At 48.2% G+C, this 18,601-nt stretch overlaps 2 protein-coding genes across 6 annotated transcripts; one reads left to right on the top strand and one right to left on the bottom strand.

The window, feature by feature from the left end:
- Positions 1-92: 92 nt before the first annotated feature.
- On the bottom strand, positions 93-8,852 carry abce1 (ATP-binding cassette, sub-family E (OABP), member 1). Of its 2 annotated transcripts, none has more exons than XM_064345342.1 (18): positions 8,700-8,852; positions 6,939-7,106; positions 6,631-6,716; positions 6,358-6,455; positions 5,782-5,899; positions 5,381-5,518; positions 5,021-5,090; positions 4,740-4,836; positions 4,552-4,641; positions 4,324-4,445; positions 3,906-4,127; positions 3,339-3,398; positions 3,101-3,159; positions 2,901-3,011; positions 2,356-2,498; positions 1,901-2,023; positions 502-613; positions 93-384 (listed from the first exon to the last, which is right to left on the bottom strand). In XM_064345342.1, exons 2-18 carry the CDS (start codon positions 7,039-7,041, stop codon positions 337-339), a joined length of 1,800 nt encoding a protein of 599 aa, XP_064201412.1. In that variant the 5' UTR covers positions 7,042-7,106; positions 8,700-8,852; the 3' UTR covers positions 93-336. The 2 variants fall into 2 exon arrangements, with proteins under 2 accessions (XP_064201412.1, XP_064201414.1); XM_064345344.1 differs by lacking the exon at positions 8,700-8,852 and adding an exon at positions 8,403-8,543.
- anapc10 (anaphase promoting complex subunit 10) lies at positions 7,825-17,262 on the top strand. 4 transcript variants are annotated; one of them, XM_064345347.1, is made up of 5 exons: positions 7,825-7,931; positions 9,855-9,985; positions 10,446-10,536; positions 11,222-11,342; positions 16,853-17,262. In XM_064345347.1, exons 2-5 carry the CDS (start codon positions 9,871-9,873, stop codon positions 17,081-17,083), a joined length of 558 nt encoding a protein of 185 aa, XP_064201417.1. In that variant the 5' UTR covers positions 7,825-7,931; positions 9,855-9,870; the 3' UTR covers positions 17,084-17,262. The 4 variants fall into 4 exon arrangements, with proteins under 4 accessions (XP_064201417.1, XP_064201416.1, XP_064201415.1 ...); XM_064345346.1 differs by having other exon boundaries at positions 7,872-8,051; XM_064345345.1 differs by lacking the exon at positions 7,825-7,931 and adding an exon at positions 8,909-9,223.
- The last annotated feature ends 1,339 nt before the right edge of the window (positions 17,263-18,601 follow it).

Here is an 18,601-nt window from a genome sequence, read left to right as displayed (position 1 = left end):
CTCATGACATTTTCAAAAGAGTAAACAAAAGGACATGTTTTAATCATTCCAGAATATGGCGGTTCTGAAGGAGAGAGTCACCACACAGAAAATTAGAGAAACGGGCTCTTTAATTAATAGGATTTATTTTTAAAATAAATGGTTGATTACGCTTGTCGCTCTGGGTCCGTACGGTCATATGGTCCGTATGGTCATAACGCTGCTGCTGTCCTCTCTGCAGCATCGGTGGTGCTCTCTTTAGGGTCAGTGGAATTGGACACGTTCTGCTTTTCCAACAAATGTGTAGCATTTAATATTGGGTAGCATGATGGAAACCTTTACATATAAGGAATGAATTTAGTCATCCAGGAAGAAATAGTTGCCACTCTTCTTCTGCTCCACGTCCTGTGAAGCAAACGGTTACAGGAGTGAGAAGGTCTTATATTTACACTGCATTTCATACAGCAGAAACACGCCTAACGCGATTGCACAGTCCTTTGCAGGATGCAGGCTGCGCTGTACCTTGATGGAGTTCATCTTGTTGATTCTGGGTCGGAAGTTGTTCGGGTCTCGTCTGAAGGTGATCTCCAGCTGGGCCAAGAACTTGTTCATTCCGGCTAGCAGCGTCTGTGGCCTGAGGAAGCAGCGGACCAGAGGAGGAACACAATGAGCAGAAACGCCCTGACCATCCGACCCAGAGGAGAACCACCCTGACCACCCGACCCACAGGAGAACCACCCTGACCATCCGACCCAGAGGAGAACCACCCTGACCACCCGACCCAGAGGAGGAACAGTCTGACCATCCGACCCAGAGGGGAAACGCCCTGACCATCCGACCCAGAGGGGAAACGCCCTGACCATCCGACCCAGAGGGGAACCACCCTGACCACCCGCCCCAGAGGGGAACCACCCTGACCACCCGCCCCAGAGGGGAACCACCCTGACCATCCGACCCAGAGGGGAAACGCCCTGACCATCCGACCCAGAGGAGGAACCGTCTGACCATCCGACCCAGAGGAGGAACAGTCTGACCATCCGACCCAGAGGGGAAACGCCCTGACCATCTGACCCAGAGGGGAAACGCCCTGACCATCCGCCCCAGAGGAGAACCACCCTGACCATCCGACCCAGAGGAGAACCACCCTGACCATCCGACCCAGAGGAGAACCACCCTGACCATCCGACCCAGAGGAGAACCACCCTGACCATCCGACCCAGAGGGGAACCGCCCTGACCATCCGACCCAGAGGAGAACCACCCTGACCACCCGACCCAGAGGAGAACCACCCTGACCACCCGACCCAGAGGAGGAACAGTCTGACCATCCGACCCAGAGGGGAAACGCCCTGACCATCCGACCCAAAGAGGAAACGCCCTGACCATCCGACCCAGAGGGGAACCACCCTGACCACCCGCCCCAGAGGGGAACCACCCTGACCATCCGACCCAGAGGGGAAACGCCCTGACCATCCGACCCAAAGAGGAAACGCCCTGACCATCCGACCCAGAGGGGAACCACCCTGACCACCCGCCCCAGAGGGGAACCACCCTGACCATCCGACCCAGAGGGGAAACGCCCTGACCATCCGACCCAGAGGAGGAACCGTCTGACCATCCGACCCAGAGGAGGAACAGTCTGACCATCCAACCCAGAGGGGAAACGCCCTGACCATCCGACCCAGAGGAGGAACAGTCTGACCATCCGACCCAGAGGGGAAACGCCCTGACCATCTGACCCAGAGGGGAAACGCCCTGACCATCCGCCCCAGAGGAGAACCACCCTGACCATCCGACCCAGAGGAGAACCGCCCTGACCATCCGACCCAGAGGGGAACCGCCCTGACCACCCGACCCAGAGGAGAACCACCCTGACCATCTGACCCAGACAGGCTTTGCGGCGCTCAGACCGGCGGACTCACGTGTTGGCAGCGGTGCTCCTTGACGGAATGCCGTCGAACACGATGACACGGTCGGCCAGGTAGGTCGCCATGATGAAGTCGTGCTCCACCACAAAGGCCGTCTTCTTGGCGTGAAGGATGAATCTGCAAGAGCACAAAAACCAACGTTTCCACACATAACACCTTCCAGTAATGTCAGAGCTGAACTGCGGCCCCCACCTGCGTGCCAGAGTGAGAGAAACGCTGCTCAAAACCACCAGGCTGGACGAAGTGGCTAAACTACTGCTCTCAGAAGGTATAGCTCAATCTGAGCCAGTGTAAACTATTTAACTACTCAGCTGTATCTGATCTGCAGAACATCGCAACATTTCTAGAACAGAATGTTCTTTTCTGAAGAGAACAGCACAGAACCGTGTCTGTGTTCCTCCATTACAGAACGTTCCGGAACGCGGCGGCGGGCGGAATAGTCTGCGCACCGTTTGACGACCCGGGCGGCCATGAGACGCTGCTCTGAGTCCAGGTAGGCCGACGGCTCGTCGATCAGGTACACATCGGCAGGCTTGCCCAGACACAACGCCAAGGCCACCCGCTGCAGCTCTCCTCCAGACAGGTTCTGCACCTGCAAGAGCCAGAGAGCACGCAGGGTTACTCACTCACTGTCAATCAATCACGCACTCTCACTGTCAATCACTCTCAACCACAACCAGAGCACCCAGGGTTACTCACTCACTGTCAACACAACCAGAGAGCACCCAGGGTTACTCACTCACTGTCAACCACAACCAGAGAGCACCCAGGGTTACTCACTCACTGTCAACCACAACCAGAGAGCACCCAGGGTTACTCACTCACTCTCAACCACAACCAGAGACCACCTAGGGTTACTCACTCACTCTCAACCACAACCAGAGAGCAGCACCACCGAACATCAACCTTCCCTCCCAACCTCCCTCACTGCCACACCAGTACACATTCACAATGAGACACTTTAATGAGGGATGAGTCGTATTGATGGACTCACGTCCTGGTCGATGATGCTCTCGATCTGCATGGGCTTCATGACGTCGGTGATGAACTGCGGGTGGGTGTAGGAGTCACGGATCTTCTCGTGAAGCAGTGCTCGCACGCTTCCCTGAGCAGGAACCACAGAACATTAAATCACAACTTCAGATGCTCACGACCGTTTAGAAAAGAGATTCACGCTGAGGATGAGGGGCCTACTTTAAATTTGGGGCTGATCTTCTGTGGCTTGTAGCTGACGTTCAGGACTGGCACTTCCCCTGAGGATGATGGGAGAATGGAAACAGTTAACTTCCGTCATATGTGGACACAGGTCTCAGGTAATGGGCTGCAGTGTGAGCCTCATTCTGTAAATATGTGCGTTCAAAACTTATTTTGGATCTATTGAAAGATGTGGAGATTTTCCAAAAAAAGGAAGTTGACTAAAAAGTGAAATTACCTCCTTCATCTGGTTTAAGGCGGCCAGCCAGCATCCTGATGAATGTAGTTTTGCCGGTGCCTGGAAAACAGCAGCGCTGGTTCAGCATTAGAACACGGTCGTACACGCATGAACGCGATGCCATTCACATGTTAAGAGTGGACCAGTTCACACAATGCTGTGAGCTACTTCAAATATTCAACCACTGATTAATATGTACCTATGGGCCCAACATTAGCACCATTTGTTTAATATAATACTTATAATTTGTATTATATACATGATATCACTGCATTTTTATTGTTCCCTCCCAACACTAAAATACCATACAGCAGCATTGAAGAACTGAAGAATGGTCTCTACCAGAGGTCTTCTTCCTGGTCCTGGCAGGATGCAGGGTCTGCTGCTTTTTGTTTTCACCTTGATATCAGCACCCAATTCAGACCCAGTAAACCAGGTCAGGTGAGTTAACCGTGTAATCGGCTGCTTTAACTGATCATTAAGAGCTGAGCAACTACAAATCCCAGCAGACCCAGCGGCTCTCCAGGACCAGGACTGAAGATGGCTGGATTGGACCCTGCAGTGTACCGTTCTCTCCCAGCATGACCATGATCTCGGAGTCGGTGAACTCCCCCTCCACGATCTCCAGGTGGAAGTCGCCCATGGCCTTCTTCATGTGCGGGTACTGGTAGCGGCACATCTTCTTGATCTCCTCCTCGTTGGCCGTCTCGGCCACCTTGAAGACCAGCGAGGTCTCCCTGAAGCGCAGGTTCTCCGTCGGCACGTAGCCGTCCAGAAAGATGTTAATACCTGGAGCGGGGGGGTCACAGGAAGTGAGTTTCACCCGCGCAGCCTGACCAACGCACAGTTGGGCCCAGCTAACACACTAACAGGCCATCCTGAAGCATCTGGATCAAAAGCAACTGCTTCAACTAAGATTAAATCTGGCAACCCCCAACAAAACAAACAGAAAATATTATTATAATTTGTAAAGGGAGGAGGGTACCTTCCCGAACGCTGAAAGGCATGGTCACCACTCCGTAAGCACTGGGAACTCCGTACAGACAGCAGATGAAGTCAGACAGGTAGTCCAGCACGCTCAGGTCGTGCTCCACCACAATGATGTACCTTCCAGGGCAGAAGAACAGAAGAAGGTGAATAAACATATGTGTTCATATGCAGACTATTGCAGCGCCCCCACCCAGAGGGCCAGACTGGGGGGGGGGGGACTCACCTGTCGGGGGTGATGAGGGAGCGGATGGTGATGGCGGCCTTCAAACGCTGCTTCACATCCAAGTAACTGGACGGCTCGTCGAACATGAAGCTGCAGGAACAAACAGAGCGTGCTCACGAGACACTTCTGAGGCGTACGGGGGGGGGGGGGGGTTTATTATAACCCAGGAGGGCGGTGCGGGGACTCACATATCTGCTCTTTGGATGCACACCACGGCGCAGGCGAAACGCTGCAGCTCTCCTCCCGACAGGTCCTCCACGTTCCTGTCCCGCAGGTGAGTCAGATCTGCACCAGAGAAACACAGAAACTTTACCAGAGCGCAGACCACCCAAAACACCTGATGCTGTCGTCTCCACTCAGTATTAAGATTACAATGTTGATAAAAAATAACTCCGGATATGCGGTGCCATTACCAATATGACATGAGAGCAGACATTACTTCATTATTCAGATTCACTTATTTGCATACCAAGCTGGTCACAGACAATGTCTTCCGTTTTGGTGTCGTCTTTCCTGCTGAGGATGGATCCCACTGTCCCCTAGTGGTAGAAAAAGGGAAATGCAACTGCCTGATGGAAAATGAAAAGCTCAGTCCAGTAACCAGCAGAGTACTCCCCACTCTGCCTGTGCTGGGGCCAAGACATACACGTCTGCGAATGTTACGCAACCATTTCACTCCATGCTCTCTGTCGTACCGAGTACACACACTGGTCGAAGCAGCCGTGTTTATCTGTGGGTAAACGTACCCGTTTACTGGTTACTTTCTGCCATAATAAAAAGAACTGGCAGAGATCATGGCCCACGGTTCAGGAAGCTCATGGGCACTGACCTTGACAGTTTTGGGGATCTGGTCCACATACTGGGGCTTGACTATGGCCTTCAGGTCATCCTCCAGGATCTTGGTGAAGTAATTCTGCAGCTCAGAACCTCGGAAGTAGGTGAGTATCTCCTGCCAGTCCGGAGGTGCCTGGGAACATAAAAGTTTTTACGGCTGTCAAGCATATAATCATGGCACACGCTAACATCTTATTTAATTACACTAACACTGAAATTACAACACACTATCATTTGTTGGTGCTCAGCTCTGTAACGTAGCATAAAGCTTTTCCATAATGCATGGAGTCCTTTATTCAAATGTCACACTTTCCCTGCAGGTCCACTGAGTGGGGAGAAGTGTGCTGCTTTCCCAGGATGCACTCTGGCGAGCGTAACGTTCTCCCAGCGACTCACATCAAACTTCCCCAGGTTGGGTTTCTGTTTTCCGGCCAGGATCTTCAGAGCGGTGGACTTCCCGATGCCGTTGGTCCCGACCAATCCGAGGACCTCTCCGGGCCGGGGGATAGGCAGTCTGAAGCACACGGAGGGACAGACACCGGTAACGCGCCAAAAATACACTCATGCAGAAAACCTGATTTATAACTCAAGATCGTTTCCTTATGAATTTTCATGGAGGGAACAAAAGCAGAATAGTAAATTCCCACAGATGTCAAATTATCTTATTACGCAATACCTATAAAATGAGACAAAAATAGGCAGGTAGTAATGTAAATGTCAAAAAATACACTAGTTTATTTATAACATTACCTTGTTATATTCTGTTCTTGCCATTTTTCAACAAAATTATAAATAAGAAACGTTGTGCTCCAAAAACGCAGGCCTCCGATGATTAGAAAATTATATTTCTAATCAATTCCTATATTTCCTATGACACTCGTTTGTGGAAGTGATGGTGAAATTTCATATTTAATTCTCTGATGATGTGGAACACAAAATGGCGCAGAGCCTTTCTGCACCCTGCGGACGTACCGATGCAGCTTAAAGGAATTGGCGCAGTATCTGTGAGTCGTCTCCTTCTCCATGTTGCTGGGCAGATTGACGATTGATATGGCCCCAAACGGACATTTCTGAAAAAATGTTTTTACAGACAAAACATTAAAAACTACTTAACTGTGCATTCTAAATACACGCAAGACAGTCTTCTTGCAGGAATGATAATTATACTTTGAATCACAGAGTTCAAATTCCTGCTGCTGCCAATCATTTTAAAGGAGAGCAGGAATACGGCGATCACCAGCTCACCTTAATGCAGATGCCACAGCCGATGCAGAGAGATTCAGAGATCCAGGCTATTTTGCTCTGTGATGTCACCTCTATGCAAAGCTTGCCTAAAAACAGAGTAAAAACTCAATACGCTACAACATGACTTACACCTGTGCACCTCTTTTACCAAATGAATCTTTTTTTTTTTTTTTTAAATGTTTTTTGGGTTTTTCCTTTATTTGATAGGACAGTGTAGAGAGACAGGAAGAATTAAGAGGAGAGAGAGGGAGAGACGTGCGACAAAGGTCCGGCGGTCGGATTCGAACAGCCTGGCGGTTGGCCCTTACCCATGCGCACCACCGGACAGCTCTTCTTGCACTCCTGTCGGCATTTCTTGGGTTTGCACTTGTCATGGTTCACAATCGCGATTCTGGTCGGTTTCTCTGACATTTTAGCTGCCTTCTCTCAAAACCTTGACAGAACAGTCCCCTTAACGGAGGAAAGGCCGCACTAATCTAAAAAGAGATTTAATAAAGTCAATATACATAACAAGAACATTTAAACAAATGTTATTATTCACAATAGGCTTACACAATTTCTAACTGCTTGTAGAGCATTTGGTCAGAACCAACACAGCTTGGCTGTAGGTTCTAAATACAGTAACTACAGGTGATTTCCCCTGTTGATGACAATATTGATCCATTCTCCATTGAAAGCACCGTCATTTTGTTTTATCTTGACTTCAACTAACTTTCTAATTTTATTTATTTTTTATCAGTTTTGCTCTTTGGTTTAACTTTGGTTTTCTTATGCTTATATTCATACACAAAAACTAATGTTTTTGTAGACATTTTTGCTTACAATTTTTATTATTTCTGTTTGGAAAGCACTGAGATGTATTAACGTATTAAAGGTGCTATATAAACAGAGCTGCTATTATTATTATTAGTAGTATTATTATTACTACTAGGTGTTGCTATGCAAAGTTAGCTACTAAAATGGAAAACGTCATCATATAGCTAACTACGTCAGCTGGCTAGCTAAGAAAGGCTAAAGTGAGGCGTCAAACATCAGCAGCTAACTGTATTTGTGAACTGATTGATGTCAGTTTAATTAAGCGAAATAGTCAGCTTGGAGTCATTCTCTGGTATTAAGAAAATATGTGATTGACACCACCGTTGTCTCATTAGAATTAGATTAGAGATAACGTGAACGAAATTAAATCAGCTAGCTAGTTTAATCAACTGAAATAATAAATCACCAGCTGGCTGGCCAACATCATTCACAAGGAACCAGCTAACTAACGCCCAGCATTCGCGTTAGCACCAATAATAATCACAGTAACGTTACTTTTATCTACGGAATCCATTACAAATACTGCCAGCTCGCTAACCGACAGGCTGGCAGTTTATCATATGATGAACACAACGTAGCCAGCTATGATCGCCCTGCCACATCTGGTAAACCGTAGTTTGCTAGCTAGCTCAGTCATTTGCCATACAATTAGCATACGCCACGAAACAAAACCAAAGGAAACGTCGCCAGTTGGGCAGAACATCTACCTTACAGCTATCCAACAGTTTTCGACGATAGCAAACTAGCTAATAAACCGTGACAGAGAATACAGATGGTCGTACATATACAATTAGCCATCTAACCACAGACAAATGTCTATGCAACTAACTATATCGACAACGTGAAATCAACGCGGCATATTTGGACAGATGGGAGCTAAACTGCTAACTTCCGTTCGCAAGCAACGTGAAATGATGCGGTTTCATTTGCCTACGATTAGCTGGCCTGCGACTCACCTCGCTCTCCAGGACACGGCCGCTGACATCACGAAATCGAATACATTCCTACCAGTGTTCGCGAAGCAGCAATAGCCAGGCGACACGTGTTGGGAAAATATTACCAAATACCATCCTACCAGACTATTCTGGTGCGCACAACTGACTGCACCAAAGGCCGAAAGGCCTCAGGGAACTAGCAAATAATCCATACGCAGCTCACAAGATACACATGCATGGGCCGATAAAATTAACCCTTAACCCATAATTATCGTAAAAAGGTTAGCACAGATCAGTTGTCGACGAACATCAGCTCACCCCCAATAGCCTCCCTTCTGTCTCCGTCTTCCAGGTACAATAATGTGAAATAACTTAGTGTTATTGCGGCTTATCTCTCTCTTATTTTCAACAACGTGTGCTCCTAGGGAGAGAAGCCGGGAGAAAAGATGGCGCGCCCGACCGTATTCTCTGATGCGACCAAAGCGCCACTCCCGTTGCGTCATTTAAAGGCGACGAAATCGAAAAACCGAGTGGGAGATTCGAATGTTAACTGTAGGGTTATTGCTATTTGCAGATGCAATTTTTTGGTTTGATATTACAAAACAATTGATTATAACAAAACTTTACTTTTAAATTTTGTTGCGATATTTCCCGCTTCGCTGTTTATCGCTGAAAATCACTTTCTTGTTGTTGCTCTTGTCGGAGTGGACCGTTGTCATTACCTAGCAAGCTAACTGTTGTTAGCTAAGAATGTAGCTGGCAAAACATGATAGCATACACTTTTTAATGTTTGGTAACGTCTAACAAAACCACAAAGTCCACTGATATCAGAGAAGACACAGGTATTATCACCTCTTTTCTATACTATGAATGCACGCTTTAATTTAAAAATGTTAACGTTAGCTTGCTAGTTGGATAACGATGTTGACATACAAAGGTAACTAACGTTATTTCCCAAGGGTCCGTATAGTTCACTAGTCGACAAAAGAGCAATCTAGAGTTAGATTAGTGCACTGAATTGGCGAGTGGTAACGTAGTTATCCTCAATATCACTGACCAAGTAGATTGCTGAATTCTACGCAGGGAACACGGGAGGTAAACATCAACGGCCAACTAGCATACAAAGTTTACGAACTAAAGTAATTAGTACACTGGGAAGTCTTTTCTGCTACCTAGTTAGTCTAGCTGTTATCGTGGTTTCAGCGTGAACTATGTGTATGTTTGTTACGCTTTGATGTACCGCTGTGGTATTAAATGGCTAGGTAGTTAATGTCTTTGCTCGCAGCTAGCTTAGCTTGCTGTGTGTCAGTCTTAACCACGGGGCGTTCTTTAATTATCTTTATGAATAGCTATATCGTTACAAAGTTAATACGATTTGCCGGTTACTGATTTTGGAAAACTAGGCTGTAATTGTAGGCTTTAACATGTGCTTGTTGAGCTGACAGTGCATTATCCATTGTATTTAATTTGCAGGAACGTGTGTGTGAAGATGGCCACAGCCAGTAAGACCCCTCCCGGTGCAGACCCCAAGCAGCTGGAGCGCACGGGCACTGTGAGGGAAATCGGGTCCCAGGCCGTGTGGTCGCTTTCGTCCTGCAAGCCCGGTAAGCTGATACTTACATTACATTTATTTGGCAGCATGTAACAAGTGGGGGGTGGGGGGGTATATTTCACTCTAAGATTTAGAGTGAAATATACAGCGTGGTGGTGGTTAGTGTAGGTATAGTCTGAAGAGATGAGTCTTCAGGCCACGGCGGAAGATGGGTAGTGAGGGGGAGGTTCGGAGAGGGACGGGGAGTTCGTTCCACCACTGGGGAGCTAGGGTGGAGAAGCTCTGTGATCCCTTTGGGCGGGTGGGAGGGGTTACAAGGCGTGAAGTCACACGGAATGTTTAGCCTTTTCAGGTTGATCTGGATTTTCTTTGTATTGCTGTGCTAATTAAAGAGACATTCCCTGTGAATTTGGACACAGAATTCCCTTAACCTCTCATATTGTTTGTAAGTTTATCAGCCGGTACTGTTCAGTGTTCACACACACAGTGATGTAGCTCTGGTTGGTCCGCAGGTTTCGGGGTGGACCAGCTACGTGATGACAACCTGGAGACCTATTGGCAGTCTGACGGCTCGCAGCCACACCTGGTCAACATTCAGTTCAGGTAGAGAAAGAGTTACCGCACACTTTGGCCTGAGTCGCTGCATGTTACATAGAAATACACGTACTAACACTGCGCTGAACTGGACGGCTGTGTGGAGGAGCATTGGGCCTGGAACATAGCGTGGCTGAACTGGACTTACTTCTGAGCACTTTAGGAAGATACAGCACCAACAACCAAAAAAATCCATTTCAAGTCATTGGTAGCAGACAAAAAATGATGCTTTACATAACAATAGGGGAACACTGGAACAAAATCGTTACCGTGTGTGTGCTTGTGAAGTTTATATTGTTATAGCTGTCTTTATTGTCTGTAGTTATAGTGTGAGGTGTGAAGGTTTATGGGTCACGTAAGACCCGCCATGCGTGTCCAGCGGCTGCTCGAGTCCTGGAAGCCGTTCCGTGCGTCCTAAAAGGAGCCTCAGGACATCGCTGAGCCATACGCCAATCACCACTCACATCGCTGAGCCATACGCCAATCACCTTTGCAGTCCCACCTGTACCTGTACACCTGTCTGCCTCAGAGGATCGCTCTCTACCCAGAATGCACCTGTGATCAGGGTGGATAAGCACAGAGGGAAATAAAGAGACGGTCTTTAACATGAAACCAGCGGAAATGGTTTTGCCCTTCGGGGAGTACAAATCAGAGATCACGTGTTAAAGATCTTATGTCATTCTTTTGATTACAGACGAAAAACCACAGTGAAGATGCTTTGCATATATGCTGATTACAAGTCAGACGAGAGCTACACACCCAGTAAAATCTCTGTGCGAGTTGGAAACAATTTTCATAACTTACAAGAGATCCGGGTAAGTAATTATTATTTTTTATTAGAAATGTTTTTGCATTTAAAACATTGTAGCAAAGTACAGTATCAGTTTAGAGGCGTATAGGGTTACATTTACCTGTCACCAAACTGAAAACCGTTCAGAAAGTATTTATGTCTGCCTGTGGAAATGTGTACTCTGAGAGAACCTGTGTTCTACACTAGAGGTCAGCCTTGCTTCAGTCTTTTCTGTGTGCTCAAGGTCATTATTGCTTAGGCGCTATATTTGCTATGTACACTGGTGGTCAGTATTGCTTCAGAAAGTAGAATAATTTGAAATGTGCTGCTTGGCTTTTTGTAATTATCGTGCCTCCTTTCCAAATCTGAATGAAAAATGCCAAGTGCTCCTTGAGATGTTTAAAAATGCTGTCTATTCTCTGAAAGGTTATGCGCTTTTATTTGAATTTTGGGATATGGTGCTGTCTCATTTCATAATAGCTTCTCTGATTAGACATTTGCAGTGCTTTTGCATTTTATCTGAAACTCAGGTCAACACAATTTCAAACAATCCAAGTGATGCACACTAAATACAACCAAAATGCGTTTTATAAAACAATCACTAGCAGATTTTAATATCAGTCGACTGATATGACTTTTTGCCAGGGTGTTTGAAAATGGAAGTTGGTTATGGTAAGCATTTTGGGAAGTTTGTTTAAAAAAAAAAATTTAAAAAAACTGACCGGTTCTAATATTCACCCTGATTTGTTCATTGAGAAAATCAAATTCAGGAAAAAAAGTGTTTGGTTGGACAAACCCTGCATTTCTGAATCAGTCCCGCAAGGTTTATTGGCTGCATTTCAATTTTAAAATGTTCCCTCGGCTCCTCACCCCAACTGCTTTCTTCGATTTCTTCTGAACGCGTCACGGGAACTGTGAAGGAGGAGGAGCGGAAAGCTTTCATGAGAATTTGGACGCCCTCCTTCACCGATGCATCGTTTTCCACCAACATCATTTATGAATAGTGTTGAAGCTCCCAAAACGTGTGTTCGTGTCCTGTTACTGTTTTCACCTGACGTACATAATCCTGAATCATAAATGGCATCATGTAACAGGTCCATTATGTATACCAAATTTTAAAAGTGGTATTACAGTATGCATGTTGTTCTGTGTCAGTGATTCATTTAATACCATTTGTCTTCTTTTATTTATCTACTTGCTTGCTATTATCTTTCTGTTACCAGTTATCACACATCTATTAAACAGTCGGAATATTCCCAGTCAAGCTGTCCGCTAGCTCCTCAGGGACAGGGAAGGAAGGGAGGTGTGTTTGTTAAATATTCAAATGCAGCGGCCGGCTTGGTGTGTGTTCAGAACATCCTGTTAAATACGTTCCCTGAGGGTCTTTTTAGATGCTCAGAATTTTCAGCAGAAAACAATGCGTTTTAGTCTCAGCTGGGTCCTCATGCAGACTGACGTTTGTGAGGTGGACTCCTGGTCATGGTCCTCATGCAGACTGACGTTTGTGAGGTGGACTCCTGGTCATGGTCCTCATGCAGACTGACGTTTGTGAGGGGGACTCCTGGTCATGGTCCTCATGCACTGACGTTGTGAGGTGACTCTGTCATGGTCCTCATGCAGACTGATGTTTGAGGGACCCCTGGTATGGTCCTCATGCAGACTGATGTTTGTAGGTGGACTCCTGGTCATGGTCCTCATGCAGATGATGTTTGTGAGGTGGATCGGGTATGGTCCTCATGCAGACTGATGTTTGTGAGGTGGACTCCTGGTCATGGTCCTCATGCAGACTGATGTTTGTGAGTGGACTCCTGGTCATGGTCCTCATGCAGACTATGTTTGTGGGGTGGCTCGCTGGTTAGGTCCTCATGCAGACTGATGTTTGTGAGGGGGACTCCTGGTCATGGTCCTCATGCAGACTGATGTTTGTGAGGTGGACTCCTGGTCATGGTCCTCATGCAGACTGATGTTTGTGAGGTGGACTCCTGGTCATGGTCCTCATGCAGACTGATGTTTGTGAGGTGGACTCCTGGTCATGGTCCTCATGCAGACTGATGTTTGTGAGGTGGACTCCTGGTCATGGTCCTCATGCAGACTGATGTTTGTGAGGTGGACTCCTGGTCATGGTCCTCATGCAGACTGATGTTTGTGAGGGGGACTCCTGGTCATGTTTCAGAAACTCGTATGGCCTTTAGCAGAGTGACTTAGTTTCTCCTGTAAGTGCTCTGCTGGGCGGGGGCAGAGGTGTGAACGGATCCTTTCACTGGTGTCCGTTTGACCTGTCTCAGCCTCTGGTGGGGGGTGGGGGGGCATGTGATGTCACCGGGCAGAATGCCGTCAGACGCTGCGTCTGAGTGAACGGGGCGAGTGGGGCAATCCTACCCCCCCCGCCTCCCCCCCCAACGCTGCCCACCACCAGGGTACAGACACCTGAACTGGCACAGGACGGGCGGGGAACGCGGCCAGCCCCCCCCCCCCCTTGCCTATGCCCCCCCTAGCCCCACGCTGCACCACAGCTGCACCGCCTCACTCCACAACGCTGCCACTGTTCCCACTCCAGCGTGGTGCTAATTAAAACTGTGCCCGGTGACAGCAGCCCTGCCCCCCCTCGGCCCCCCCGCCCACACGCCTCCCCCGCGCGTCTCTGCTGAGTTATGGGGCTGCCTCTTTGTGCAGTGAATTTACTGCTTTCACCCTCTCCTCATTGATTTAATCTTCCTGTAATTGATTCCCTCTCCTCCCCGCCTTTGAGAGCAGCTCAGGGCTTAAGCACAGGGGTAGTGCTGGGCTTTGCCAGGAACACAAATACCCATTCAGCTACAATTGTAGATGCTGTTACCCTCATTAAAATGTTAGCTATAGGCTCTTAACGGTTTGATTTGACCGCAAACTTTGGAGGGAAATAAAGTGCTTGTGAAATTCTCTTGAATTTCTTTTTTTTAAATGTACCTCTTAGAGTGTTTTTTATTTGTCTCATTTCTCTGCCGTGCCATAGCCTGGATGTGACTGACTTGTTCAGTTTCATCCGTGATTTAAAAAAAAGAAAGAAAAAAGGTTTTCCATCTCCTTAAGTGACCACTTTGGATTTCATCGCCATCTTAATTTGTGCACAAAATAATTATGAATCTTCCTGCGTTTCAGTAAGAACCAGACTCCCCTGAAACGGGCGATGGAGGGAATTTTGGAGTGGCATTCCGTTCTAGATTAGGCTGCTCTGCGGTTAGAATCCCGGCTCGGGAACGCTGCGATGCTTCAGTCACCCCGTACCCCACACCCCGTACCCCAGACCTTGCTCCACGGACGCGCTCTCAGCGTGGGTGCCTGTGGCTGGCTGTGCGTCTGCAGTACGAGGGGGAATGGGGTCCCGGGCCGGGGTCTGAGTGAGTTCAGAAGCGAACCCCTGACGGGCCGCTGCATGTGCGTTGGTTCTGAGAGCGTTGAGCTCCCGGCCACACTGTGGCGCTGTCTGGAATGTGCCCACAGTTTATCAGCAGCTTGGCGTCTTGTACAGAAATGTTAACGTGAGCTTTTCAGGAACATTTGGCTCTTTTAAAAAAAAAAAATAAAATAATAACCATCTCATACTCCACCCCTTTACCTACCACATAGCTGTTTTATGATCCTGAGTTTATAAATATTAACGATTGTTTGATTGCTCCGTTTATTTATTTAATGGAGGGGGGGAGGGGGGGTATGCTGTTTGTGGCACATTGGGTGGCTGAGGGACCACATGCTTCTGTAAAGAGTGCATTTATTTATTTATTTATTATTTCGGCTGTTTTTTCCCTCTGTGAAGCTGATGAGGTGACTTCACTGACAGCACTGTGAAATGAATTTATTATTCATGAATTATTATTAAACACAAGGAGAACTTGGTCGGCTTATCAGTGACTTGTATCCTGAAATGAATTTGTTGTGTTTGCTGTGGAATTGATGATTATTTTTGAGCAGCGTGGAGTTGAGATCAGTGGCGAATCCGTCTGAGACAGCGTTTATAAGAGGTGCAGTGTGTGAGCGAGGCTTTCTTGCGCGGGGAAGGGGAGCACTTTTTCTCCTGGTTCATTCACGGAAACACTCGTGATTTAAAAAAAGAAAAAAAGGCTTTGCGTCAATAGGAAGCGTGGTGTGAAATAATGTCGCTGTGCGCTGGATGCCCCCCCCCTCCCACCCCCCCATCGCTGGGGAAGAAAGGATGGCTTATTTCACCTTGAGTGAAAAGGACAGTGCAGGGCGCGGGCTGGGGCTGGTTTTACAGTTCACTGCGTGTGTTTGAAAGCTGTTCTCCCGCTACGTGGGTGGCGCTCTCTCCGACCCGCTCCCATGTTGTGGTTGGCTCCTGCGCTGGCCGGAGTCATCCCTCCGCCGCTCGGAAAATGTTAATATTGTTTTATAATGAGAGGCGAGGCCTGCGCTGCATCCCCAAGCAGCCCGGGACGCGCGGGTAATTGCAGACTTCCAAATTAGATTTACATATTTATTGTGTTCTTTCCCGCCCCCCCCGTTCCTCTCGGTCCTGCGTGGGGTGAACGGGACAGAGTAAAATAACAAGCGCGGGGGAAAGAGACTTTCCGCCTTCGCCTGATCTCCTCCTCCTCCTCTGCTCTGTATTCACTACGCAGCGCTTGGCATTAAGTCTCATAATTTTTTGGTAAATAAACGGGTTTCTGGTAAGAATTACACAGAGCTTAGTGTGAGGTCCTGTTATAAAGGGGTCTGGAACCTTTTATCTGAATGTGTTCTATTTGTCCTTGTGTAGAAACTTCTGACCGCTTTGAAAGACAGAAAGCAGGTTTCTCTCCCTCCTCTCTGGGGTTGAATTGGGGAATTTTTCTGTGGCATTGTGGTAGGAGTTATTTGAAAAACCTGATGTTTTTTTTGTGCTAGATTTTTCTGTATTTGTTCTTTTCTGTGCAGTAAGTAGTTCCAGGTTTTCCTTGTGTTCGTGTGTGTGTGTACATGCGTGTGTGCTCTTGTGTGCGTCCATGCGTGTGTTATGTCAGTGTGTGTGTGTGTGTGTATGTGTGTGCGTGTCTTTGTGTGTGATTGAGTGTGCACAAGTGTGTGTGTGTGTGTGTGTGTGGTTAGTGGTGGATCTGGAACGGTTCCCACTGCAGCCACCATCTCCTGGTGCCAGATCTACCCTGCGCACACACACACACGCGCACACCAACACACACATGCTCACACACACTCACACACACAGCACCGCACTTACAGGAGAAACAAAGTCACTTTGCTAAAGGCCCTATGAGATTCACACGTAAGGATCCTGTTATTCACTTGTGCACAGGATGCATAGGGGTGCGTATACACACGGACACACACACATTTAGGCTGTGGCTGTGTGCCGTGTTCGCGTGTGGAGTTGTGCTCCGCCCTGTGGGCTGACCCGCTCCTGGCCCGGTTCCGTGTCTCTGACCCGCTCCTGGCCCGGTTCCGTGTCTCTGACCCGCTCCTGGCCCGGTCCCGTGCCTCTGGCCCGGTTCCGTGTCTCTGACCCGCTCCTGGCCGGACCCCTGGCCGCTCTCGCCCCTGCAGCAGCTGGAGATGGTGGAGCCCAGCGGCTGGACCCACATCCCCCTGCTGGACCTGCTGAACCGGCCCATCCGCACCTTCATGATCCAGATCGCCGTGCTGGCCAACCACCAGAACGGCCGCGACACGCACATGCGCCAGATCAAGGTCTACACGCCCGTGGAGGAGAGCTCCATCGGCAAGTTCCCACGATGCACCACTGTGGACTTCATGATGTACCGCACCATTAGATGATGCCCCCTCCCGCTTTCTTGCCTAAATCTGTCAGTTCCTTGTTTGATTCATCTCTTACCCACCTGTGCCATTTCAGTCTGGACTGACCGCCCAAACCCGCCTGCATTAACTGCTTTTATTTTTAAAAGGCCATGATTTTCACAAGTTTGTATGTGTGGATTAAACTGAGTTCTGAGCTCTGCTGTGTCTGTTTCATCCGATCAGATCTCTGATCTAAGAAACGGTGAGCCACTACATCTCCTCTCTGTATCTCTCCACCAGAGGTCAGCATTTTACCAAGAAAATATTGTTTTTTTTTTTACAGCCTTGTGCCATGTAGTTACTAATGTCTAGAAATGGAGTACAGGCCTGTTGTAAATAGAGATTTACGTCACTGTACTGAAGCACTGCCCATCTCGTTGGTATTAAAAGTCCTGAGTCCTCAAAAGCATTTGTGCCGAATTGTAGGTAAATTATTGATTGAATTATTGATGAAACACCACATCATAAAAACTTTATGAATCACTTCCAAAGTACGGTGGTCCTTTCTCTAGTGCCAGAGCCTAGAGCTGTGTGTTAATGCCAGCGATTTCCAAAATTACAGCATTGTGCAATTTTTACTCCGCTCCGTAGAATTCAGCCCTATGTTTCTTTCTTAATCTACAGCTGTTGGCCTTTGCATTGCTCTGTCCACAGCAGGAAGGGGATCATGAGATCCTGTTTTGTCCTGGTGAGCGTGAGAGTTGAACTTTGAAAAACGGCTGTCTATTTCAAAGTGCAAGGGTTGTGTTTAAACGCTCGCCAAAACGGAATGAAAACAGCAACACAAACTTGTTTCAGCCTTTACGCCAGGCCGTTTCAGCCTTTACGCCAGGCCGTTTCAGCCTTTACGCCAGACCGTTTCAGCCTTTACGCCAGACCGTTTCAGCCTTTACGCCAGGCCGTTTCAGCCTTTACGCCAGGCCGTTTCAGCCTTTAGCAGGCGTTTCAGCCTTACGCAGACCGTTTCAGCCTTTACGCCACGTTTCAGCCTTCGCCGACCGTTTCAGCCTTTACGCCAGGCGTTTCAACCTTTACGCCAGACCGTTTCGGCCTTTACGCCAGGCCGTTTCAGCCTTTACGCCAGGCCGTTTCGGCCTTTACGCCAGGCCGTTTCGGCCTTTACGCCAGGCCGTTTCGGCCTTTACGCCAGGCGTTTCGCTTACGCAGGCGTTTGCCTTACGCAGCGTTTCGCCTTCGCCAGCGTTGGCCTTACGCAGGCGTTCAGCTTGCAGACCGTTTCAGCCTTTACGCTGTTTCTCTGACATTTCTCCTGGTGGAGGAGTGTGAGTACCGTGTGAACGCGAGCAGCCGTCCCGGGCTGGGGCTGACTTGCGCGGTGCTTCTGCTCTCCAGCGCGTCTATAAAAGACACGTGTCCAAGCTGGGGGGGCGATGCTGATCCCCGAGGAGCGATATGGGTTTAATTACAGGCGCACTGAAACGGTTTTACGCTCAGAACATGAACCCGCTCCATAAACCACACGTGGATCCACCGACC

Source organism: Anguilla rostrata, chromosome 7 (assembly GCF_018555375.3).
Source record: "Anguilla rostrata isolate EN2019 chromosome 7, ASM1855537v3, whole genome shotgun sequence".
NCBI classification, from domain to species: Eukaryota; Metazoa; Chordata; class Actinopteri; order Anguilliformes; family Anguillidae; genus Anguilla; species Anguilla rostrata.
This window is presented reverse-complemented; position numbering and strand designations above follow the sequence as displayed.

Excerpts from the sequence above, each read along its gene's own strand:
- abce1 (XM_064345342.1), bottom strand. The coding sequence starts at position 7,041 with ATGTCAGAGAAACCGACCAGAATCGCGATTGTGAACCATGACAAGTGC. Across the intron at positions 5,091-5,380 it reads AGATCCCCAAAACTGTCAAG|GGGACAGTGGGATCCATCCT; the intron begins GTCAGTGCCCAT and ends TTCTACCACTAG. Across the intron at positions 614-1,900 it reads AGGAGCACCGCTGCCAACAC|GCCACAGACGCTGCTAGCCG; the intron begins GTGAGTCCGCCG and ends CTGCTTCCTCAG.
- anapc10 (XM_064345347.1), top strand. The coding sequence starts at position 9,871 with ATGGCCACAGCCAGTAAGACCCCTCCCGGTGCAGACCCCAAGCAGCTG. Across the intron at positions 9,986-10,445 it reads GCTTTCGTCCTGCAAGCCCG|GTTTCGGGGTGGACCAGCTA; the intron begins GTAAGCTGATAC and ends GTTGGTCCGCAG. Across the intron at positions 10,537-11,221 it reads CTGGTCAACATTCAGTTCAG|ACGAAAAACCACAGTGAAGA; the intron begins GTAGAGAAAGAG and ends TTTTGATTACAG.